Raw genomic sequence first — 26,240 nt, forward strand, 5'->3', positions numbered from 1 at the left:
CATGCAAATATTCCAAGACGGAATCTGAACTAACATGCCAATACAACGCTCACATGCAAGAGGTAAGAGAGACACAGGTGTTTTGCATTTTCAAAAATAGCACATCATTTGAGCGGTCCAACAGGGCAACAGATACATTTGTACTACATGCAAAATTCTTGATCTCATTAACCTACGGACTGATTGATTTTCCACTTAAATTCGATAATTGGCTAAACAAGGTACAGACCCAATTATATTGCATTATTTTTAAGTAACCTAATTCCATCAGTCAAGCTCAATCTGACTTGATTTCAATTACAAGGAGCAATCCCTAAACCAATAATCTGTGTTATTGAAATTTTTAATTCAAACAAGTGGATAAAGATATATTGAAAGCTAAGGAGTCAATACGGGCCTCATCTATAAAATTAATTGAGTACACTCCAGATGACACCACTCTGGGATTCCAATATATCCTACAAGACATACAAAACATTCCACCTGCCGAATTAGGACTGTGGCGATTGGACTGCCACGCAACCGCTGCTGCCGCCAGGGATCCACGATTGCCTTTCAGTGGGACTGCCAAAGAACTGCCCGTCAGAGAGAAAATAAGCTGTGCTCCGACAGGTGGTCTTTAGTGGCTTTAGCGGTCTTGAGCGGGGCAACAGCCCCCCTCCAAGACCAACAAAGTCATAACAAAACCCTTAAAGACCAAACTAGGCATCAGGGTAAATTTGTGGCGGAGACTTACAGCAATAAGGCTACATCAGGCTACTTGAATCTCTCACTGCCATGGGCAGCAAAAATTACTTTTTTGAGACTACAGTGCAAGCTAGTCAATTTGGGTTAAATTCATCAAATTTGGAAATATTTTAGAGTCAAGCATGCATGTTGGTTCCGCACGTCTCAGAGAGTCATTAGCCCATGCCATTTGTATTTGTCACATGTTTGAAGTAGAAAGAAGACAGCTTCTACTACTGAAGTTTCATGAGCAAATGGTAGAACATGTTCCAAAGCAATTACTGTGTGCTTTGTTAGCAAATATGGTTTATCAGCAGATTCATAAGGTTTATGAATATTTTTTCAAAACACATTGGCAGCCTACCGAAAATAGTGTAAAGAATGGAAGCATCCACCGCGGCCATACACCACAGCAGGTGTCTACAAACAAACAATCGCAAGCTACCAGTAGCTCGTTCGCACCCTCAAAGTAGTTTACAGCCTTAAGTTACATTTTTTTTAACGCACAGGGTCACATTTTTCATATAGAGTTAAGGGAAGGCTGAGCTTATTTTACATTATTTTCTTGAGGCTGCAATTAGCAGGGCCTGATAAAGAGCAGTGCTGGAGTCAGATTCATGACCCAGTGCACACAGGTGAAAACCTGAAGCACTGATGTATTTAACTCCTAAATAAGTCCTTGTTAACTCAATATAGGAGTGTGAGAACAAAATTATTTTTGAACGCTTTTAAATGGTAGAAAATGACAATGAAAAGTTACCTTAATGATTGAATTAACTCTTCATTAACATTTTCTCCCAAAAGAAAGTGTCACATTTACAAACAGCATGCCTCAAGCTCTCAGTAGCCACTGTGTAATATTTATAACTGAAAAATACAGTCTTCTTTTTTTAAAAGGGGAAATTTAATGTGAAGAAAAATATTTCTATGAAACATAAGTCTTAATGTTCTTCTCCACTTTCAATTCAACCAATTACATCTTAATGTTTTATGAAGCAAGTTTCTTCACTTTAAATTCCTCCTATTTAAACAAATTGCTGTATCTTTCTGTTATAAATGTAGCACTGTGTCTACAGGCCATTAGGAGCAAGATGTCTGGGGTTTGTAAATGTGACACTTGGAATTGGGATCAAAATTAATTGATAGTTTTATGGAATCCATACAAACAAAGTTAACTCTTCAGTTAAATTTTCTCCCATTACAAAGTGTCAACTTTACACACAGCAGGCATCTTGCTTCCAGTGGCTGGTAGACACTGTGCTGCTTTTACACACAGCAGGCAACTTGCTTTCAGTGGCTGGTAGACACAGTGACATATTTACAACAGAAAAATACACCCACTACTTTAAGTCTGAGAAACTTACAGTGCAGAAAAATGTTCCACTTCATGAACATTTTTGCAGAACGTTTTCTGCACTTTAAATTTCTTCCATTTGAAAAAATGGTTATAAGTTTGTATTATACATGTAACTGTGCCACATATGACTAAAGGTATTCCAGTTCCACAAGTACATACGCCAAAGGCTCTGTCACCCACACACATGTATTCCATTCATACCCACACATGTTCATACATCCCTAAAGACCACACTTTCACTGACACACATGGTAGTCCTGTCATAGTGTAGTGCCCCTAGTCAAAATATTTTGTTTAAACTACAGTATCTGGTTCTATTGACATTATGCTTAAAGTCAATGGAGCTCGGTGTGGGGGTGTGTGGTAACAACGCGTGTGAGTTGCTCAGCCTTCAGCAGCTCACAATGATTTTCACTGATCCGAAGTAGCTCTCACTACAGAAAAGGTTGGAGACCCCTGCACTACAGAGACGGATTTGCATTACGTTAAATATATATATATATATATATATAGTGTCAGCTTAGAGCATCATAATGTTTGATACAAGAATGTGCTGGCCTGTAGGGCAACGAACTGAACTAAGCCCATTGTTTTAGAGCCCTCCGTCACTTCCCGGTCAAAGGTTCAAATGACTGCAAGAACAAGGCAGTCTTTCATGCTTTAGAGGTCGAAATAGCATGCACATGATAGTATGTTAACAATAGAATGTACATGTCAATCCCATGTAGTTTAAAAATGTTAAGTGTAAGACACCTTATTTATAAACCCCAGAGAAGCACAGGAAGCCACAATAGATCGAACAAGAGGAAGCTTTACTTTCAACACGAGTGTACTCTGAAGCCATAAAAAGTATTTTCCGTTATTTATTCATCATAATTATATAGTGCGTTTGCACAACTAAAGGTAAAAAGTACAATATTGTGGCTATTCTGGTTTACAAGTAGCGAACCTTTCAGAATTGTCTTCAGTCAAACTGTCTACCGAGATGAAAAAAAAACTTTAGCAGGAAAGCAAGACTGGCACAATATACTTTTAGAGACCACCTCTCCACACAGTGCATGTGCCCTGCTCAAGAGGAGACCAAGGAACGGTGCCAGAGGAGATGTTAGATTTGGGGTATGAAAGGAAGGGTAGCACTGACACTTTTCCCAGCAGTCCGCGATCATCTGTACTAGCTTACTAAAATTCTATTTTAAAAACAAGCTCTGCGGGTTTTACAGCAAGTGGCTCCGACTGATTGCCCAATCTATGACACTGCTGTGATGACATGAACTTTACAAGATTCAGTGTGGAGAAAAATAAAGCAAGCATAATGACTCAGATAGGAGACAATTATTTGTGGTCACGAAACTGAGTACGAAACAGTAAATACACTGCAGTAATACAAGCTGTGGAGAGTACACAGCTGTTAACCAATCCAACAGAAAAACAAAAAAATAAAAATAAAAAAGAGAACACGGACTAGTTGACTTAGTCGGTAAAGTCAGTTTCTCCCACAACTATAGCGTTCAGTGATTCCACGCCCTTCTAGGGTGTACTTTAGAGCCTTTAAGGGAAAAAAAAACGTTCAACTCGATGTCCATATAGGTTTTAATTAGAAACTGTATCTGAAGGTTGAGAATAAATATTTCAGCCAAAATCCTGCTCAAGTTAACTCTCCTTTATTCTTACAATGTCCTTACGAGGGGAAGTTCTTGTACGGCCTTTGTAACACTTGTAGGAATCATAAAATCATATATACAGTACATTTATAAAAAGTAGATGCTTGGAAACTAAAGAGACCTAAAGTTTAGGGTCACGTTGAAGACTACCCATTGAACTGGCCTACCCTCTAAACCGGTCCCTAAACCAGTCTTCACCAGAAAGTTTGTGCTCGAGTTATTGCCACGGGAAAAAAAGATGAAAATGAAGTCCTTTGGTGGAAGCTTGTCCTTGTTGGTCGTAACAAGTCGGTCTCACTGAGTTTTCCACATTAATTACAGTGGCCTGGACTTTGCGTTGGATTTCTGCAAAGCTAGGAGCCACAAATGTACAATCTGCAGCATTAATAATATGCAAGCTCACCAGTCAGGATTTGTGAAAACAACTAAACTGGATTTGGTGAAAACTGTACACTTTTTGAAACCAGGAGCCTGCATGAAAACTTAAAAGTTAACAAGTATTTGGAAAGCCAGATGGTCTCATCAATGCGGACCTTTTGGTTTTGGCAAGGCTCTTTAGAATCAGCAGAAAAAACGAAAACAAGGATGCATACACAGATATTCATCATCACGGAAGGGGAAACAAGGGAGAGGGGGTCAGTGGTGTGTGTGTGTGTGTGTGTGCATGTAGTAACAAATATAAAGAGACAAAAGACTGTAAGACCGGAGGAAGGGAAAGCAGCGGACATACAGGGGGCAGAACAGCAACATGGATACCATGGGGGAGCCGAGGCAAATAGCACATGAGAAAGAGAACAAGAAAACACATATACCACTAAAAAAGAAAAAATGTAGTTCCCTGAAAGTAAATAGTGGAAATCTATAAGTCGTCCAATCAAAAGGATGGTAAAGCTATGCTCCAGGGGAATGATAAACACAAGAGAAAGGACAGACATCTAATAAGAAGCAATCAAATAAGATTGACAAGAAAGGCAACCAATGGCATATGAGGGGCTGACCCAAAGCCCACTAAGTATGGTATTGTCCACAATATGTCTTAGACAACAATAGTTCAAAGCTGTCTGCGTGCAAGACCTAAAAAGTAGGAGCAATATTCGAACAATCGCTCATGGCATTTAAATGAGTAGACATTCCTTAAAATAGACCACCATGTAAGTACTGATGTAGAGCCCCAAAAAACACATCCAGTGAACCAGTGTCCTAAAGCACAATGTTGGTATGATGCTAGGAAGCAAGGGACAAATTCTGTGACAGTCTTCTGAAAGGGCCCTTGGGTTTTGCCACTGCCCTGCAATATTTGAGAATAATATCCAGAGTGAGAATATAACAGAACAGAAATATGGACTCTGTGCAACAGAATCTAAATATTTCGGAAAAAAGAAGGAATAAATATGCAACACTGCCTCAAGTCAAAATTAAAGAAGGTACTCAAAGGAGAACTCACTCACCACAATAACATTGCTCCTTTTCCTTAAAGGATACAGAAAAAAAAGAAAACACAAGTATTTTTTTAATACAAAATCTCATTTTGCATTCTGAGAACCCAAAAAACATTTCAAGATGCAAGAGTGTCAAATCAGAGTTCTCACACACTACAAACTTGTTGGGGGAAATGCATACCAGAACGCACCTCGAAGAAAAAGGCAAACCAATGACAACACTAGATGAATCTGATCGGTGATTGAAAATCTATGAACTGAAAACTAGTGAGATGGCACCTGCTAAAGTCAGAACCATCTCAATAACACAGAGGCTACAAAAGTGGGGTCAACCTTTCAACATAAACACTTGTCAACCTTCTCATGCAAAGTAGCTGCATTATTAAAATCAAAGTGTGGCCCCAAATCAATATGTTAAAATGTACAAGTTACAAGTGTAAACGACAGGTAATCCGCATTGCCAGCACAGTGACAGCAGCCTCAGTCTTGGTGGAACTGGCCCTCAGTCCTACTGGAAGTTGCTTCTTGGTTAATGCACAGCAGTCCTTAATGCATCATACTACTCACCTTGACAGTGTCTTTTTCTGCACTGGTTTGCCTTAATTCCTGAGAACCCCACGAAAAGCTGATCGTCGCCCTGATAGTTTTCCGTGTGATTGATAATGAAGCTCACATCTCTTTTTGGGTCCAACTGTTGGAGTCTCTCCTTCGAGGCATAAGGGAAAGCTGAGAACTTTGGGAGAGTGATGGATTACCCAAAGTGATAAGTAGCCACAACTTTTTGCAAAAAGGCACCCTGGTTCTCAACACCACTTTATCTGGATAAAAGGTGGTGCAAGGCAGTTGCATCAAAAGCACTTGGAGTACACTAACACAACAAGCTGAAGTTACCAGGACTAGGAACACTGTCTTTATATGTAATGGACAGCTGTGCATTTGTTTGAAGGGAGTGCACATGAGTGAACCAAACTATGCCATCATATAGGGTTGGGGAGAAACCTATGTGTCAAACCTTGGAGAAATCTCATCAGGCGACTTGAACAGGAATGGCTGGTCCAGCAACCAAAAAATGCCAAAAGGGCTGACAAACAATGTTTAACCATCCCCAATGCAATTCCTTGCTGCACCAGAGACAAAAACAAACATCAAGACACCTCTCACTTTTGCCTGAAAAGGGTCCACATTATGTATGCAACATCAGGTCATAAACCTGTTCCAGTGCCCAGCATGAACAGACTTTGTAGAAGGATGCTGAGCAGCAAGGATGAGGTCCACAACTTTGGAATGAAAGTCAAACGCAGTCAACTGCTGTCGCTCAATCTCCATGCATGGAACTGCAGATTGTGACGGTTTGGGTGCAGAACACTGCCCTGCTGCTGTGACAGAAACCCCTCCTCAAGTGGTAGCTTGATTGGAGGACAGATGCTAATTCCCAAAAGGTCCAGGAATCACAATTTTCTTGCCCAATCTGGAGCCAATCGGATGACGTTGCCTGGTCATTACTGATCTTCCTCAGAACTTTCTGCAGGAGAGAGAGCAGCACAAAGGCATACAGGAGTCTTGTGCATGACTATCTGAAATAGAATGAGAGAGAGAGAAAGCCTTCTTGGAAACTCCAATGCGCAAACAGTTTGATACTGTGTATTTTAGACAGTGGTAAAGAGATCTATCCAGGGTTCTCCCCTTTGCTGGGAGACTCCCTGTGCCAACTTGGGATGTAATCACCATTCCCGATCCAACAGCTAGTTTTTCCACCCTGGCTTCAAATATACCACCAGGTTGTTCACAACACGCCTCATTACAAGACGGTGGAAATCGCCTGAACCCCCAACACTAGTGGCTTGAAGTGCTTCTTTACTCCTATGCATCCAGACAGAAAGTGTAGCGTTACACTGGGCTTTCGCAAGTATCCAATAGCCTCTTACTGGGGCACTATCTCATCTGTGTTTACATCTGACTTGCAAGTACACACCTCTGATTAATTATGATCGCATTATAACATTATGTACAATGCAGCAGCATTTCTCATACAACACCTGAGACACACAACTCCCCTTATTGTAAATCTCGGTCTAAACACTGAAACAACTTTACAACAGTAGCGTAACTCAGTCTGTAGACATGACAGGTGGGGGACATCAATGGGTCTCTTCAAGGGGATGTATTGCAGTTGTTTTTCTTCACTGTTGTAGTTTTGTTTTCTTTAAAATTCGATGAAAAAATGTCACTGTTTATTAACATCACCCTGATTTCTATCAGACAGTGGACTAGTTGATATATTGTAGTTGTATTGCACCAACTTCACTGTTGATTTTGCAGATGAATGATGACTTGCTGTAACTATACTCGACTTTCTATTTTTGTTGTAGTGTTATTAAGATGTAAAATGTGAAACTCAAACAGATTCAAACAAAAAAAAAGGGTCTCTGTCATTTGGAGGTGATCTGCAACTGAATGCGGTGAGCCCGCATTTAATAGCCGGTCGTCGAGTCAGGGAAAAACTGTGATTTCCATCCTTTGAGGTTGTGCAGTGACAATCGCTTGTGGGAATATCCAAGGGGCAATAGGGAGGCCAGAGAGGTGCATGGCAAATTGAAAATGCTCTTTGCCCACCATAAACCACAAGTAGAGTCTGTGGGAATGCAGGACAAGCACATTTAAGTCGGTGTTTTATAGGCCCAAAGCCATCATCTAGTTGCCTGGATCCTGTGCAAACAGGACCTGGACCAGTATGAGCATCTTGAATTTGTTTATCTACAAGAAGACATTCAGAGGGTGGAGATCTAAATTTGGATGAAGGCCTCTGTACTTAGTCATGAGGAAATAACTGGAGTTACAACCAGTCCTGATTTCGGAGGAAGGGACCTTATCTATGGCTACAATGGCTGAAAGAACCTGCACTTCTTGGCACAAGATAGACAGGTGGTACCCTGAAAGAGGCTCTGACGTAGGTGAAAGATGCAGCAGGTCAAAAAAGAATAAGAGGGCATGGGTTTGTTGGTTGATCTGTAGGATCCACCTGTCTGATGTCATATTTTCCCCACCCTCGGAACAACTGTATAATCCTGCATTCCACCAGGTGGTTGTGTGTTGCTAGAGGAAAACTAAAGCGGCTTGGTGGTTGATGTCAGCAGGACTGGGGACAGGAAAGTCCACAAACCTGGTGGTCTGAACATTGTCTGCTCCAGAAAGTACTGGGGTGCCTGTTGTGAGAGCAGTGGGCAATGGCATTGCTGGTCGTCAATCCTCTTGAGTAGCCCCAAAAGGAGCAACATTGTTGAGGGCACTGACTCTCAGGGGTAGAAAGGCCTTTGGAACGTGCCGTGGCCCAGCTCTTCTTGAAGTGTTCCAATGCTGAACCTGTTTTCTCTCCAAACAGGCGAGATCTGTCGAATGGCATGCCCATTAAAGAGGACTGCACATCCCTGAGAAACCCATGGATCTCACCCAAGCTTGACGCTGAAGCACCATGCTAGTACAGATTGTCCTGCCCAAGCTGTCCGTGATGTCCAGTCATGAACAAATGATGCGTTTGGCCGCATCCTAACCACCCTGGAATGGGCTGAGCTAGGTTGACCTGGAAATTCCTAAGAGACTTCTAGCACGATCTTATCAACCATGTCCCATAAAGCATGATAATATTCCACCCAGCAACCAGCTGGCACTGACTGTCCACAGGGCTAGATCAGCTGAGGAACATGCCCCCTTTCCAAATGTTTCAATGTGTTTCAACTCTGTCTGTAGGAGAAGTAGGAAATTAACTGGTGGTTTACCCCGTTGGTGGAAGATTGAACTACCAAACTTTCTGGTGCAGGGTGTTGTGTTAAGAAGTCAGAGTCACTAGGTGCTGGTTAGTGGTGCCTAACAACCTGATTGCCCACCAGCAGGCAGGAAGAAGCCTTAGACCAGGCTCCCATTAGAGTGTCTGTTATGGTTTCATTGAACAGTAATAGGGGTTAGGAGGAGGTCTGCCCAAGTTGCAAAACTTCCATTAAGACTTTAGTTTTGCCTTCCACCTGTAGAGGCTACTGGGCCTGTCCGTGGTGGTTGAGGCCATCTGTAGGTCCAATACATTCAAAGGCCGTCTCATCACAACACCAAAGGAGATACTCTTCTGTTGATGGCCATGGGTGAGAACACAACTTGGTGTCTGGGGAAGTGTCCAGCCCACTGATTTTCTGTAAGTGCATGTACAGGATGTCAGCATCATAGCGTTGGGAGAATACCGAAATAGTTCATGAATAATCATGTGGGATGCACTGAAATGCTTGTTTGTGGCACTCCGAAATTGGAAATGAACGGCTATAACAGATGTTAAAAGTGTAAAAGTAATAAAACTTGAAAAATACCCACATATAAAGGTATGTGCATGTTTGGGGGAAAAGTAAGCAAAAATATGATCAATTGAAAAAAGAAATAAAAACATGAAAACAAAAATTGGCACACCAGTCTTGGAATTGAAGTGAATATTTTTTAGCCAGGTGTGCACATGTGCGAGAGCAAAATGCAGTCACTCATGGTGAAAACATACAATGGTGGATGTGGTGGTGATTCACTGTCCCACAATATTTTGGTAGCAAAACGTGAATGGTGCTTGATCCGCCCACTGGATGAAGAGGGCTGACCAAAAGCCACTTTTTACACATCTTATTTCAGACCACTTTTACTGAAGTTTACATATTTCTAAAACGCACAGAAATGCATAATAGAAATAGGAGCACTTCAGAACTTACAGCTAGATTCATCATAGTGCCGTTTTGCGAGTCCTTAATAGCGATTATTAAGGAATCGCTATTAAGGACTTGCAAAACGGGATTCATGCAGGAATCGCTACATAAATTGCGATTCCTGCACATTCCTTATTTGCGATTAGAAAATTGCTAATCGCAAAATAAGGAATAACTCCCCATTCATTCCTATGGGCCTAAAGGCCCATAGGAATGAATGGGGAGTTATTCCTTATTTGTTATTAGCAATTTGCTAATCTCAAATAAGGATGCAATTTCAAGGGTGCCAGGGGTGTCCAAAGGACACCCTGTAGCACTCCTGAAATGTAATCTACATTGGTGTTGCGCACACACATGTCCAAAGGACATGTGTGTGTGTAACATGCAACTTAGAAAAATGCATTTAAATGTTTTCGCTATTTACCACGAGGTTTGAGCACGCGGTAAAGATCGGCCAGAAATAGCGAATTCGCAAATAAAAAATAGTTAATGAATTGCATTTAAGGAATCCCAAATAGAGATTCCTTAAATGCAATTCCTCGCAAATATGCGATTTTGCAATTACCGATTTTTACATTTGGGATGATGAATCCCAAATGCAAAAATTGCGCTCGCAAAGGGCCAGATTCGCAGAATCTGGCCCTTTGCGAGCCGATTTTTCTTTCATGAATCTACCTGTTAATCCATTACCACTAGTTGACAGTACATAAGTTGCAGCGCCTTCAAGCAAGGACAGGAGTGTATACCTCAATAATAAAGGAACATGAAAGACTGAACAGTGAGATGAACACAAGTGTGATTGTATGGAATAGTATTACAGTATGCAATGGTACAAAATAGGTAATTACTAAAATTGTTTATAAGGTAGATACCTAACTGGAGAAAACCTGGTAGGCTGGGATGACATTCAAGAGCCATCAAGGGTGTCTAGCTTGGGATATGTAGACCCTCTAGACCTTGGGAGCTGGTAGGGGAGAAGATGGGTGGCTGTGGTAATCCGAGGAATGGAAATAGGTGTGGGCCACTGCCGAGATTGGGGTAGGGACATGGTAATGGGGAGAGCATGTGTGCCTAGGCAAGGAGAAAGGGAGCTTAACAGGCTGATGGGGCCCCATCACTCAGGGGCGCCAATGAGGGTCAACCATATTGCATTTGCTAGCCACCAATGGGGCATTTGCGAAAGCTGCAGGCTCCACCATGCAAAGGGCAGCCCCCCACCTCCTGCTCAATGTAGCAGGTGTCTACCCCATTTATTCAAGGAAGGAGACAGGGCAGCCCTTCATTTATTAGTGATGGCTAATTTTGCCAACAGGAGTGCCAATTCGAGGAATCACAATGCAGTTTTTGCAGTTTTTTGCTGCTTGCAGATACCCAACACACATGCCTCTGTAGTTTAATAAGGCACAGTAGGTCTGCTATTCGAGAAAGAACTCCCAAAACAAAAAGATGACAACATGGAGCATCAGTTTAGCCTGTGAATAAAATAGCAGACACAGTGGGCACAAGCACTGTCGGCTGCAGGAGAACAGGCAATTGATTTCGGATGGGGGGGGGCATATCCTCTATGCAGAATCATGATTTGTATACATTTTAAACGGGCGTTGTGTGAAACATAGCACAGATATTCAAGGGACCTGGCCAATTCTTTTTCGTGCAATGCTCTATGAAGCTTAAGTTCCCAGGTGTCCCACAGTGTTTGTAGCAGGAATTGGGCATGGGACTGGAAGGACTTAGAGACAGCTGACGGTTCTCCGCCCATTTCCCACTGCAAAGAAGGACTGCACCAGAGAGTGGGCCTCTGATTCCGCATCAGTGATCGCCCACCTGTCATGAAGGGTATGTAGCACATGTCAGAAATTGGCCATCTTGAAACACAAACTGCTCTGCGAGTGAGTGGAACGAAAGAGGCTGTCTATCTAGGAAAAGTCCATCTAGAGACGTTAATACATTTCTTGTCCCACTGGCGCAAATCCAGGCACGTAATTCAGCCCAGGAATGAGAGGAGACACAACATGGGTACTGTAGGAGCACCTATGGGTTTAGTAATGTGTATGCTTTTAACAAAGCACTGGTGTGTGACCCTTAGGAGGCAGGCCCCTCGTGTGGTAACCACACTCTCAGGCCTATGAGGCCCTAGTGACTTCAGGCTGTACCCTGGATCGACAGTACATCAAAGTCTCTTCTGGTGAGTCAATGAGATAGCCACTGCAGTTGGCAAACTAGGTAGTAGTGATAAAACATGGGAGTTCCCAGTCCTCGTGGTCGACTGGCAGCTCAGCTTAGCTTTTTGTACACGTGTATGTAGTTTATTATGATATATTTGGAAATTTGAGGCTGGCAAGACAGCTAATGCAGTTTGTATGCCAGACCTAAAAAGGTGTGCTGCAGTTTGCATACAATTGTAGTAGAAAGCCCTTTTCAGGCCACTGTAGGTAAACCATTTGAGCGCCACAATGATCCACTAAGCACAACCTTACACTTCAAGTCTCAAATATGGCTGCTGCTCACACAAAGGCCGATTTAAAGCAACCATTACATGGGCTATGTGATTCAGTGAACACTAAAGCAATCAGGAACCAAACAAAATAAATGATTATCCATGTAGTATTGCAACTCTAGCACCGATTTCTCTTCTTCCACTCATAATCCCCTTTGCATGTGCTGTAAGATCAATATGGGCAAAATAATATCGAAGCAATCGGCCATTTATTAAATATGATTACTTACAATGTACACTACTTCTTCAACATAACACTTTTTGGACTGGTGTTGGGGGAAAAACACGTTGAAATACTCCAAAAAAAGTCTTTCAAAAATGAAACTTTGCTCATGAAAGCATATTAAAACCTAACTGAAACCTATTGAAAATTGAATTTCAGAAAGCAAGGAAGTGACCAGTGACTTTACTTTGAGTGTAAAGCAGCTAGATGTCCTGACCCATACTTAGATAAAAAAAAACATCTCTTTTCTCTCAGAATCTCAAGCTCCAGTATGATTAGATGTGCTCTATGGGGCCAATTGCACCACTAAGTAGGATACTATCATTTCTGGTCTTTGAAGTTCAATCGGCAAAGGAAATGGCAGCCCTTTTTATTTTTATTTTGATAATTACAAATGACTGTAAGAAAGAACCGGTTCCTTTCAATCATTAAGAAATGGCCATGATAGGAGGGGGGCTGAAGTTATGAAGCAACTGTGACCCTCCACTTCTGCAGTTAAATCAGCAGTTGGCGGGTACTGACTTGGAAAAATCAAGTAAGGGTGTCACAATTGGTTAGGAATCTTCTTTTAAGACCGATTATGGCCCCAAGATCATACAGTTGAAGAATGGTACTCCTATAAAATTATGTTTAGATGGGACACAATTAAGGACGAAAGAGAGGAGATTCCAAGACTCAGAAGGCTGGTTAAGACGTGTCAAAGACATTCTGAATTCAGACCTGCACCTCCATAGCCGATGGAGATGTATATATTTTTGGATAGCTGTACTTTTCTTATTGGGAAATACCTGATGGAAACAAACGGGCTGTTTATATGTTAAGGGAACATTTTTAAATTATTACATTTAGGAAAAAGCAGCATTTGTGGACCATATCAATAAAACAAATTGGCTCACACCACTAGTTTTCATCTCTTCAATAAGCTCTCATATTCTTGCAATGTCACAACATGATAACATTTGACTGTCTATTCAGTAGCGAACAAAGTGAAACTTGTAGTACTATGATCAGCAATTAATCAAACCATGAAATGCAAGAGGTGAGCACTCACCACCAAACACCCTGGTCAACATCAGAAATGATATCACATTAAGGTATTACCCTTCTCGGATGATACGAGGCATTGAACTCATCACCGATGCGCCGCAGCTCGTGTGCAATCCATATCTCAGGTCGCATATTTTCAGGCAATGATGGTGACGGACTTTGGGATGCTGCAAAGGCAAAAGATCCAATTGAGTTTGTTCTGGGGTATAGATTTAAAACACATTAAAGACTAAATGAATACATATAACATTAAACAGAATGCTAGGCAGCTTTGTATGAGGGTGCTTGCTTTTACTGGAGTATGCCACATGGACAAATTACCTCGGTGCTAGTCTAGGATTCTTTTTTTCCCTCATCATCACATTCACTCTTACTTAAAATAGCTGTATCTAACAGCCTTGCTTGTGTTGGCTTCATGCCTCCACTGCCATTAGTCAGTTTTTCAGTTTTTTATAGTCTTTATTTCGAAGTTTTCCTTCATAAAAGACATAACATACATAAAAATTCACAGAAAAAAAACAAGAGAATAATATTAGTCAAAAGCAAAAATTTAAAAAGAATAAACCTTAATATAAGCAAATAACCACTTAATACATTTTTTCCTTTAGCAGTTATCAACAAGAAACCATACCAACAATATCTGGAACAGTTTCCATTATACACAATGTTAGAACCAACGAATATAACAGGCAATATGTCCCAGAACATAATCAGTCAATTTCAGTTTCAAAATAATCTAGATAAATTAATAATGGACGCTATTTGCTAGCTTCTTTGATATACCTTGCACGGATTACCCAAGCCCATCCAAGAAATTTTGCCAAACCAATAGACACCCAACTCAGCTGTATTAGTTTTTAAAATGTATATTGCTTCTTTACACACCCGTGTTTTTGTTCGTTGGCAGACTGGTTTGAGCCACTTCAGGCGGGGTGCGCGATAGGCATGACATTCGAATAAGAAATGGCTCTCAGTTTCGTTAACTTCTAAACAAAAGGGGCAATACATTTTCAGACTATTCTGCCATTTATTAGTAAATTCCCTAATTGGTAAGGTGCCTACTCTGAATTGATGATAGAGTTTTCTATCTAGGCCTTTGGTGATGTTATCCCAATACGTCTCAAGTTGGGGAATTACTTTGTAAAGCAAGAAGGAACTGGTAAGTGAAGAACCAGCTGAAAGTAAAATCATATCTTTTTTAACAACTGACCAGAACAACTGTTTAAACTCATTCTTTGAGGGAAAGGTTTGATTACCTGGATCTGACCAATGTAATGGTAGACCCATCTTAAGGAGGGTTGCTTTGATACTTTTGAACCAGGGTATATATCCTGAGCCAAAAGATAGTTGAACCTCCCGAAGCTCATTAGCAAACATTATCAATTCTGGGGTAGACCAAATTCTTCTCCATAAAGCAACCATTCTAAATAGGGCTTGATTTTTAAGAGAATGGCAGCCCATGTCGAGCAATAGTGGGATTGTTGGGGTTGAGGGCGGTAAACCTACCAAGCTTCGGAAAAATTTGTTCTGTAGTTTATCTAGTGGTGCAAGATCAGCATGACCCCATAGATCAGAGCCATAAAGAACTGCCGAACTAATTTTGGCTTTATAGATTTTCGTGGCAGGAAGTACTCTTTTCGTGAGGGAGCAACGCTGTTCCTTCACGAGACACCCTGATAACCTAGCTAGTTTGAGGCACATAGCCTCAATCTGTTCTCTCCACCGCAATCTATAATCAATAGATACGCCGAGGTAGGTCATTACTCATACTTGCTCTAAAGATACTTCGTTCATGGTAACATATCCCCTACGTGGTTTACATTTTGAGAATACCATAAACTTGGTTTTCGAGACATTGATCTCCAGATCATTTAAATTACAAAACTCCGTGAATTTATTAATGGCAGTTTGCAACCCCACCTGGGTTTTGGCCAGAATCAGGGTATCGTCGGCGAAGATTAAAAGTGGGAATTTAGTCCCTCCCAATACAGGGGCATCAGATGAAACAGACGAAAGGAACTCCACTACCTGATTAATGAAAAGGAGGAAAAGGGTTGGTGCCAAGACGCACCCTTGTCTAACTCCCCGCGTAACAGGGAATGACTCCGTTACTTGGCTTTGGGATCCCCATCTCACTCTCGCAAAATTATGATTATGTAACCTAATCGTTAAGTCTAATAAATCAGGAGGCATTCCCATTTTACTAAGTGCCAACCACATCTTATCTCTAGGGACCAGGTCGAACGCAGATTTTAAATCTACGAACGCAGCGTATAATGTACCTCCTCCTAGATGCACCGTCTTCCAGTAAATCATGGTGAATCTGACTACCTGGTCGATAGTGCTTGTGTTGGCTCTAAAGCCTGCCTGTAATGGGGACAAGATATTTTCTTCCCTCGCCCATGCCTGTATTCTGCCTAACAGCAATCTGGCCATTACTTTTTGTAGTGCGTCGATAAGGCTAATGGGGCGATAATTCGCCGCACTAGACTTATCTCCTTTCTTATGTACTGGGAGGATCTCTGCCCCTCTCCAAGATACCGGAATATCTGCTCCCAAAGCAATGGCATTAGCCAGGGCAGTAATATACGGGACCCAATTTTCCATATCATGTTTAAAAAGGTCTACTGGGACACAGTCCATCCCGGGTGCTTTGCCATTTTTACTTAATTGTATTGCTATCTCCGTCTCACGTTCACTAAAAACCACATGTCCGCCATTCACCAACCGTGGAGGAATCAACATTCCCTCCTCGCTAGGATTATCATTTATTTGCTTACCACAAAACTGGGCTGAAAAAAACTCAACCCACGTATCCGCAGAGACATGGTTAGTTGGTGTTTGCTGATCACCACATCCTCCCCATTTAACTACCTGCCAGAATTTCAATTGATTACCTGATAGACTGGCCTCATAAAGGTCCTGCCAACGATTATCATCCCATATAGTTTTGGCAAGTTTTAGGGTTTTTCTGTACTCCGCCCTCGCAGCTTTAATTGTCTGAGTATCCCTAGTTTTAATTACAGATATCAGGTGATTACGCGCCTTCCTACAGCTCGCATCATACCATTTTGCCCCCAGATTACCTTTTTTTTTATGTTTAAGACCACCTTTAAACGTAAATTGGGTTTTTATTGTAGTAAATAATGAATCATGAATTGGGTCTACCTGATCAAGAGTGCCCCTATTTGCCAGTATTAGCTCCAGCTTTTCAGTAGCCAATACGACATCTTTGGAGATCTTAGACAGAACTCTAGGGTCTTCCACAATCATATCCCAACGAAGCCTACGACAATCGTTACTAAGGACTGCATTCGCTGTTGTATAGATATCAACATTTTGTTTTCTAACTATGTCCAGTTCCATTTTTAACGTGATTGACAAAGGGTTATGGTCACTTTCGGGACGTACGATTACTTTCATATCTACCAAAAGATTCCAGTACTCCATTTTAAATAAGCAGTAGTCAATACGACTGTTACTATAACCATTGTCGAAAGTGGGATTTCCTACAAGGTCAGACTTGGACCTCCCATTGGCTGCCCTCAGATTCCACTCTAGACATAGCCCAAGCCAATGTAGCACTGCCTCTGTAGCTTTAGTAACTGGTGGAAGAGTTAGGCTGGGAATGTTCCAAAGCTGGTCTGCTTCCTCATAGCAACCTTCATCCATAGACAAAATGGGCTCGATTGTACAGTTCAAGTCACCCAGTAACATTACACAATTGTCAATACCAATGTCATTTAACAGGAGTTCAAGATCATTCATCACTTCAGGGCATTTTCCCCCAGGTCTTCCCCTTGCATAAACATTGATCAAGAATAGATCCCGAGTTCCAGCCCTAGTCAATTTCAAACCCATGAGATCATCATTTGAAGTTGGTAACTCATATATCCTGACATTTAGCGATTGGCGAACCCAAATTACAAGCCCCCCAGACGGCCGTCCCCTTGGGCCTTTGTGAGCTGGTTTATAAAAGTTCAAAAAGCCCACCCGGAAAAGTGCTTCCATTGACCAAGATTCTTGAAAAACCAAGACATCGTAATGCTCTACAAAAATCCCCCAGTCAATCTCAACCATTTTACCCCTTAGCCCTGCAATATTCCAGGACAGTACCTTTAAGCAGTTTCCAGGCTCACATGGGGGGTCAGTCTGTAAAAGAACTGGTAGGTCTAATAATTCAACTCGACCTTCACACGACATATTAGACACAATAGAACACATACCCTCAGTAAATTCTTCTACCATCGAAACAACAGGAGAATTGTGATTCAAGTGATCGTCCAAAATTTCCACCACGTCAGTTCCTGGGGAGATGACATCTTCCACTAGCTCCCGTGTACAATTTAGAATTGAGGGTGAAATAACCTTTGTCAAACCTAGATGTCCCTGGTCATTAATCATTAATCCACTATCATGTCAATCTACTCCATCCAGCCAACTAAGTGGAGCAAATCGATTCGTGAGGTGAGGCCGGAATAAAGGATGGATGGACACATCAGGAAAGAAACAATCTCTTGAACCATTCCCAATAGGGAAATGATTGTGGTTTGGGACAGTATTAATTTTTGGGTAAAAATAATGTAATGATAGGGTCTGTACATCACCAATGCGACCAAATCTGGGCTCTCTGCAAATACGTTCAGCAACCCAAGGTTCTCTAAAACTAATAACAATGCAGTCACCCTCTAAATCTTTTTTACTATATCCAACCCACTCTACTCTTCTGACATTGAGTATAACTGCCTTCGTGGGGTGCGGTAGGGGTCGGTTCTTATTAAGCCAATAGTTGACTTTGTTACGTAATTCGTTATAAGATTCCTGTTTACCTACTTCCAAGGGAGCCACACCAGTTAAAATAACAGTATAGGGTAGTGATTCCGGAGGAAGGTTCACATTACGCTTAGTACTACCCGTTCCAGGCTTTTTATTGGCTGGATTAGTTTTAGGTACAGGCTTGGGGGTTTTAGGTATAGTACTGGGAACGGGAATGGAATTGTTTGCAGTAGAGGGTTTACTATTTCTATTTACTACAGAAGCCTGGGTATGTCCAGAATTAGTTGCTTGATTAGAAGCACTTGGGGCAGTTGATGGCCCAGTCGATTTTCTTATGACCCCATCAGTTGCGTCCTTAACTTGCTCAGGGGGAATTACTTGTGGCACTACCAAGACAGAGCGGTGTAATAAATTATTTGAAATGGACATATTTTCTTTAATTAATGTTTCCATTAGGTCCATTTTATCATTTAGGAGCCTTGTTCTTTCAAAGATAGGTAGTAGCAATGATTTGACCAGAAACTCAATTTTCCCCAATAAGGTGGCTTCAATGCCACAATCAGCAACGTTAATGCTCCCTGGGGGTTCTAAAAATCTAGATGGCAAAGAGGGTTGAGGAATGACAGCAGGGGTTGGGCTTTTCGGATGCGGAGTACCCTCACTATGGATAGAATCCTCTCTTTTCCTTTTGCTCGTTTTACAAGCGGACTGGTTCTCCAATGACTTTGGGAGAGGATTAATAACAGAACCAAGTGTATTGTCAGGGGGCTGGTTTACTAGTTCGCTAGGCTTATGCACAGGAGAATGTCTGATGGAATTACTTCCCAACGAATTGTCAGACACTGAGTCAAGGTCCCCAGTATCTTCTACCAATACGACATCCTGATTAAGTGTGGTTGAAATAACATCTCTAGCATTTAAACCAACATCTGTCAGGTCAGTTAGTGGGACCGGGGAACGGGCATTATGGATCGGTCCTAGTGAGGAACGCCTACCAGTCACCAAGTCCAGCGATAGGCGCTTTTCAACCAGGGCGATTTCTTTTTCCAAAACGCGAGTAGTGCGCTGGAAGAATTGATCTATGGTGCCAGTAAAAACCCCATTGGAAGTAGACATCTGCACTTCCCTAACTTTACCAGAGCGAAGAGGCATATTAAAAGGTGTGGGAGCAAGTAGAATAATATACAAATATTAAAATACAAGAATAAGAGATATACCAAAAATAATTGGAATATCATAAAATACCCAAGATCACAATGAAAATCGTCAATAAAACAGTACAATTAATAACCTCAGGAATTAATTAAAAACAACAAGCATTTGCAATGCAATAGGTCTCGCATTATTTAAGTTTGAGCTATTAGCATTGTAAATGGCAATTGTTTTTTGCTTTATGTTATAGTTATGTTTTTACATAAAAAGCTACATATAAAATATCTTTTATTAAAGTTATTTATGCAGTATCTAAATTTTCTTTGCATAAAAAAAGTATAATAATATCTTAGTAAAAAAGTCAAATATTTTAATGGAAATTCACCAAATGTTCATTTATGTGTTGGTTTTGAAAATAGCTAAATTAATAGCTTTGTCATTTACAATGCCAATAGTTATAACTTTCGCAAATGTGACACCTATAGCATTTGTAATGCAACATTTGTATTTACGTGACTTAGATGTATTGATATTACAAATAACAATGGCTTTTAATTTTTTTTAATACTTAATAAAAGTGATTGTAATTTATAATGGCAATAGCTTAAACTTTTGTAAATAACTTTTGTGAAGATTATGTTCAGTGTATTTTATTGTAACGAAATCCAAGAAAAGAAGTGAAATATGAACATCTTTTTGTGACATTTGTAATAAAGCTTGAAACATTGAGAGAACATATTTGTGCTGTGGTGGTTCTGAGTGATAATGTGGTGGTGCTGAGTGACTGTACTCACTGTCACTCTGCACTCACTGTCACTCTGCACTCACTGTCACTCTGCACTCACTGTCACTCTGCACTCACTGTCACTCTGCACGCACTGTCACTCTGCACGCACTGTCACTCTGCACTCACTGTCACTCTGCACGCACTGTCACTCTGCACGCACTGCACTCTGCACGCACTGTCACTCTGCACGCACTGTCACTCTGCACGCACTCTGCACGCACTCTGCACGCACTGTCACTCTGCACGCACTGTCACTCTGCACTCACTGTCACTCTGCACTCACTGTCACTCTGCACTCACTGTCACTCTGCACTCACTCTGCACACACTGTCACTCTGCACGCACTGTCACTCTGCACGCACTGTCACTCTGCACGCACTGTCACTCTGCACGCACTGTCACTCTGCACGCACTGTCACTCTGCACGCACTGTCACTCTGCACTCACTGTCACTCTGCACTCACTGTCACTCTGCACTCACTGTCACTCTGCACTCACTGTCACTCTGCACGCACTGTCACTCTGCACGCACTGTCACTCTGCACGCACTGTCACTCTGCACTCACTGTCACTCTGCACTCACTGTCACTCTGCACTCACTGTCACTCTGCACTCACTGTCACTCTGCACTCACTGTCACTCTGCACTCACTGTCACTGCACTCACTCTGTACTCACTGTCACTCTGCACTCTGACTCTGCACGCACTCTGCACTCACTGTTTCTGCACGCACTGTCACTCTGCACGCACTGTCACTCTGCACGCACTCTGCACGCACTGTCACTCTGCACGCACTGTCACTCTGCACGCACTCTGCACTCACTGTCACTCTGCACGCACTGTCACTCTGCACGCACTCTGCACGCACTGTCACTCTGCACTCACTGTCATTCTGCACGCACTGTCACTCTGCACTCACTGTCACTGCACTCACTGTCACTGCACTCACTCTGCACTCACCCTGCACTCACTGTCACTCTGCATGCACTCTGCACTCACTGTCACTCTGCACTCACTGTCACTCTGCACTCACTGTCACTCTGCACTCACTGTCACTCTGCACTCACTGTCACTCTGCACTCACTCTGCACTCACCCTGCACTCACTGTCACTCTGCACGCACTCTGCACTCACTGTCACTCTGCACTCACTGTCATTCTGCACTCACTGTCACTCTGCACTCACTCTGCACTCACTGTCACTATGCACGAACTCTGCACTCACTGTCACTATGCACGCACTCTGCACTCACTGTCACTATGCACGCACTCTGCACTCACTGTCACTATGCACGCACTCTGCACTCACTGTCACTCTGCACGCACTCTGCACTCACTGTCACTCTGCACGCACTCTGCACTCACTGTCACTCTGCACTCACTGTCACTCTGCACGCACTGTCACTCTGCACGCACTGTCACTCTGCACGCACTGTCACTCTGCACGCACTCTGCACTCACTGTCACTCTGCACTCACTGTCACTCTGCACTCACTGTCACTCTGCACTCACTGTCACTCTGCACGCACTGTCACTCTGCACGCACTGTCACTGAATTCACTCTGTACTCACTGTCACTCTGCACTCACTCTGACTCTGCACTCACTGTTTCTGCACGCACTCTGCACTCACTGTCACTCTGCACTCACTGTCACTCTGCACGCACTGTCACTCTGCACGCACTGTCACTCTGCACGCACTGTCACTCTGCACGCACTGTCACTCTGCACGCACTCTGCACTCACTGTCACTCTGCACTTACTGTCACTCTGCACGCACTCTGCACTCACTGTCACTCTGCACGCACTGTCACTCTGCACGCACTGTCACTCTGCACTCACTGTCACTCTGCACTCACTGTCACTCTGCACTCACTGTCACTCTGCACTCACTGTCACTCTGCACTCACTGTCACTCTGCACTCACTGTCACTCTGCACTCACTGTCACTGCACTCACTCTGCACTCACTGTCACTCTGCACTCACTGTGCACTCACTGTCACTCTGCACGCACTCTGCACTTACTGTCACTCTGCACGCACTCTGCACGCACTGTCACTCTGCACTCACTGTCACTCTGCACTCACTGTCACTCTGCACTCACTGTCACTCTGCACTCACTGTCACTCTGCACTCACTGTCACTCTGCACTCACTGTCACTGCACTCACTCTGCACTCACTGTCACTCTGCACTCACTGTTTCTGCACGCACTCTGCACTCACTGTCACTCTGCACTCACTGTCACTCTGCACTCACTGTCACTCTGCACTCACTGTCACTCTGCACTCACTGTCACTCTAGCCATGCTGTTCACACAAACACACCTGCTGGTTCCATAAACTACCATGTAAAGACTACATCTCGCTCCAACTACACATTGTGGCTAGATTTCTACGTTTTTTAAACATTTTTATAGTGCTACTCTACCCAAGGGGATGTCAGAGCACTAAATAAGCAAACCGAGAAACCCTAGTCTGGAGAAACACATTTAACAAGGAAAAAACATCGTCTCAAGAAATGCACGTAACAGGAGAACAGCAGCAAACCAGCAAGTAACATCACAAAATGCAGCAAAAAGGAGTGAGGAGACACGGTAGACAAAGGATGGTGAAGAGGGCATAGGTAAACATCGGAGAGAAAAGACTAGAAGGGAGAAGTATAGAGAAAAGATGGAAAGATTATCTGTTTGCATAGCTGAGATGTAAAACATTACAGGCAGGAAAAAATAAAGCACATTTGAACATTCCCGCCGCAATTTATTTTAGCACTAAGGCATTGACATGGTCAACGTAAATTCCCCTTCACGTACTTCGCTTAAAATCAAACCCCATACATGTCCACTGTGGCCGTCATTTTACTATATATGCACTCCTATAGATTAAACAAGACGTGCTTTGAGGCAACATTTCTCAGACAACCCTGCATCCAGTACGGTAAATAAATACCGCAAGTCACCGCCTTCCGTCACTCTGCCGGCCTGCGACCAGGAAGTCAGGCAGGCCGGCGCGACAACAGGAAACAGGAAGTAGGAGGGCGGGAGCCTACCCCGCCTCCCACGGAAGAGCCGCGATTGGATGGAGCCGCCGTGTTTGGAGCACCGGAGCAGGCAGGAGCCTACCCTGCGCCCCGGTGCCGAAGGAGGGAAGAAGAGTCCTGCTGCCGGGCCCTGCAGCTGAGGAGAGCCGCCGCACGAAGGAAGCCGGTGAGTGGGTTGCTGAGCGGGGGAGGGGGGAGGCGGGGGAAAGCATGTGCGCGCGCGAGTGCGGGCGGGCTTTGTGTGCGTGCGTGTGACTGTGGGGGAGGGGGGTGTGTGTATGTGTGTGTGAGCGAGTGTCTGTGTGCCTGCGTGTGTATGCGCTCGCCTGTGTGTGCATGCATGCAGAGGGGTGGGGGCTGCCTGCCTGCGTGCAAGGGCGGAGGGGGGAGGCGGGGGAAAGCATGTGCGCGCGCGAGTGCAGGCGGGCGGGCTTTGTGTGCGTGCGTGTGACTGTGGGGGAGGGGGGTGTGTGTGAGCGAGTGTCTGTGTGCCTGCGTGTGTATGCGCTCGCCTGTGTGTGCATGCATGCAGAGGGTTGGGGGCTGCCTGCCTGCGTGCAAGGGCTGTGAGTTACTCTGCGCATGCGCGGGGACTCAGCGCATGCGCGGATCTGACGCGCGCTCCCGCGGTGAAAACTGCGAGCTCGTAACAGATTGGTGTACCGTTTTTCGGCATTCTCACTAACGGGCCACAATAGGTCTGAAGCAGACACCCCAATGCTCACGCATTGAGGGTTAGGTCTGCTCGACCTAAAAAAGAATAAGGAACCAGAATCCAAAAATAAAAATGTAAAGGGAGTAGCCCTGCCCGGCCTCGATCGGCCTCGGACGGCCGCTGACGGCCCCGCCCTTGTCCCGGGCTTCTCCCGCGCGCTCTCCCGCGCTGCGGGAGTACTAATGGCCGATATAGATTAAACACACAAGAGGTGGGAGGTGTAGGAGGGGTCGGGGAGAGCGGCCCAGGTGTTCACAATCAGGGCTGGCGGGCGCTCCTGGGAATTGCAGTCCCAGTTGAGGCACACGCACTCGCTCGCAGCCCCAGGGAGTCACTGTCTTCGCCGTTCCCTCCACAAACCTTCAGCTGCAACAAAGTATCTCTGGCGACGCGGGACCCGCGAAGCGGGTTCCGCGAGAAGTAAAGTTAAAAGCGGTCAATCCCTGACGGAAAGTCTCAAATCAGCAAAGCGTCCCACACGCCGTCACAAGGGAAAGTGCTTAAGAATCCTCGGTGGAAGGGTAGGAGGGGTCGGGGAGAGCGGCCCAGGTGTTCACAATCAGGGCTGGCGGGCGCTCCTGGGAATTGCAGTCCCAGTTGAAGCACACGCACTCGCTCGCAGCCCCAGGGAGTCACTGTCTTCGCCGTTCCCTCCACAAACCTTCAGCTGCAACAAAGTATCTCTGGCGACGCGGGACCCGCGAAGCGGGTTCCGGGAGAAGTAAAGTTAAAAGCGGTCAATCCCTGACGGAAAGTCTCAAATCAGCAAAGCGTCCCACACGCCGTCACAAGGGAAAGTGCTTAAGAATCCTCGGTGGAAGGGTAGGAGGGGTCGGGGAGAGCGGCCCAGGTGTTCACAATCAGGGCTGGCGGGCGCTCCTGGGAATTGCAGTCCCAGTTGAAGCACACGCACTCGCTCGCAGCCCCAGGGAGTCACTGTCTTCGCCGTTCCCTCCACAAACCTTCAGCTGCAACAAAGTATCTCTGGCGACGCGGGACCCGCGAAGCGGGTTCCGCGAGAAGTAAAGTTAAAAGCGGTCAATCCCTGACGGAAAGTCTCAAATCAGCAAAGCGTCCCACCCGCCGTCACAAGGGAAAGTGCTTAAGAATCCTCGGTGGAAGGGTAGGAGGGGTCGGGGAGAGCGGCCCAGGTGTTCACAATCAGGGCTGGCGGGCGCTCCTGGGAATTGCAGTCCCAGTTGAAGCACACGCACTCGCTCGCAGCCCCAGGGAGTCACTGTCTTCGCCGTTCCCTCCACAAACCTTCAGCTGCAACAAAGTATCTCTGGCGACGCGGGACCCGCGAAGCGGGTTCCGCGAGAAGTAAAGTTAAAAGCGGTCAATCCCTGACGGAAAGTCTCAAATCAGCAAAGCGTCCCACTGCCATTAGTCACAAAGCCACAGTTAAGAGAGTCTACAAACAGAAGCCCAATAGTAACATTTGTAGAGTATCAGATCTGAATCATTTTTGCTCCACAATGATCCACTAAGCACATCCTCCTCATACCCCAAGTCTCAAGTATAGTTGCTGTTCACACTAAGAGCAACTTAAAGGAACCTTTACATTGACAATGTGATTCAGTGAACCAATATAAGTAATTCTCCATGTAGAGAGTGGACGCCCAGCACAGATTTATCCTGCATGTTTTGAAACACCTACTGCCGTTTTAGACATTTCGTTGCACTATAAACATGCTTTACTTCCACCAAAATAAGCAGTAGGTATTTTATTGACCTTGGAAGGAGACAGAGTCAAGTCGGCAATGTCAAACTCCCAACTTGTGTCTATTACATTGCACATGCAGCTCGACAGTAAGCGATTAACTCACTGAAATGTTGCAACAATTTCAGTCACCCCAACGTGACAGCACAGGCATAATCATTGAATGTTTGGCTACGCTTTACACAAGATATGAAAATCGTGGTTGGATCTTTTGCATTTCAGATAATGTTGCGGTCAGAACACCTTTCAGGGGGCCGCAGCGCACGCAGGACCTACTGGGCCCAACCGTGGTGGTTGAAGCCTTTTACTACTGATGTACCAGGGCTCAACCTACTATGGATCCGAAGCAACTGGGCCAAGTACCACTTCTAAC

The 26,240-nt window shown here is 44.0% G+C and overlaps 1 protein-coding gene across 5 annotated transcripts in view; it reads right to left on the reverse strand.

Moving 5' to 3' along the window:
* BCL2L11 (BCL2 like 11) overlaps positions 1 to 26,240 on the reverse strand; it is a 216,002-nt gene that overhangs the window by 65,852 nt on the left and 123,910 nt on the right. For 4 of the 5 annotated variants that reach the window (XM_086926885.1, XM_086926888.1, XM_086926887.1 and 1 more), the window contains exon 3: positions 13,732 to 13,844. In XM_086926885.1, the coding sequence (XP_086783011.1) occupies positions 13,732 to 13,844 (113 nt within the window). Of the gene's footprint in view, positions 1 to 13,681; positions 13,845 to 26,240 lie in introns of all 5 variants that reach the window. The other variant, XM_086926886.1, reaches the window with a different exon arrangement.

This window comes from Lissotriton vulgaris, chromosome 6 (genome assembly GCF_964263255.1).
Source record: "Lissotriton vulgaris chromosome 6, aLisVul1.2, whole genome shotgun sequence".
In the NCBI taxonomy this organism is placed as follows: Eukaryota; Metazoa; Chordata; class Amphibia; order Caudata; family Salamandridae; genus Lissotriton; species Lissotriton vulgaris.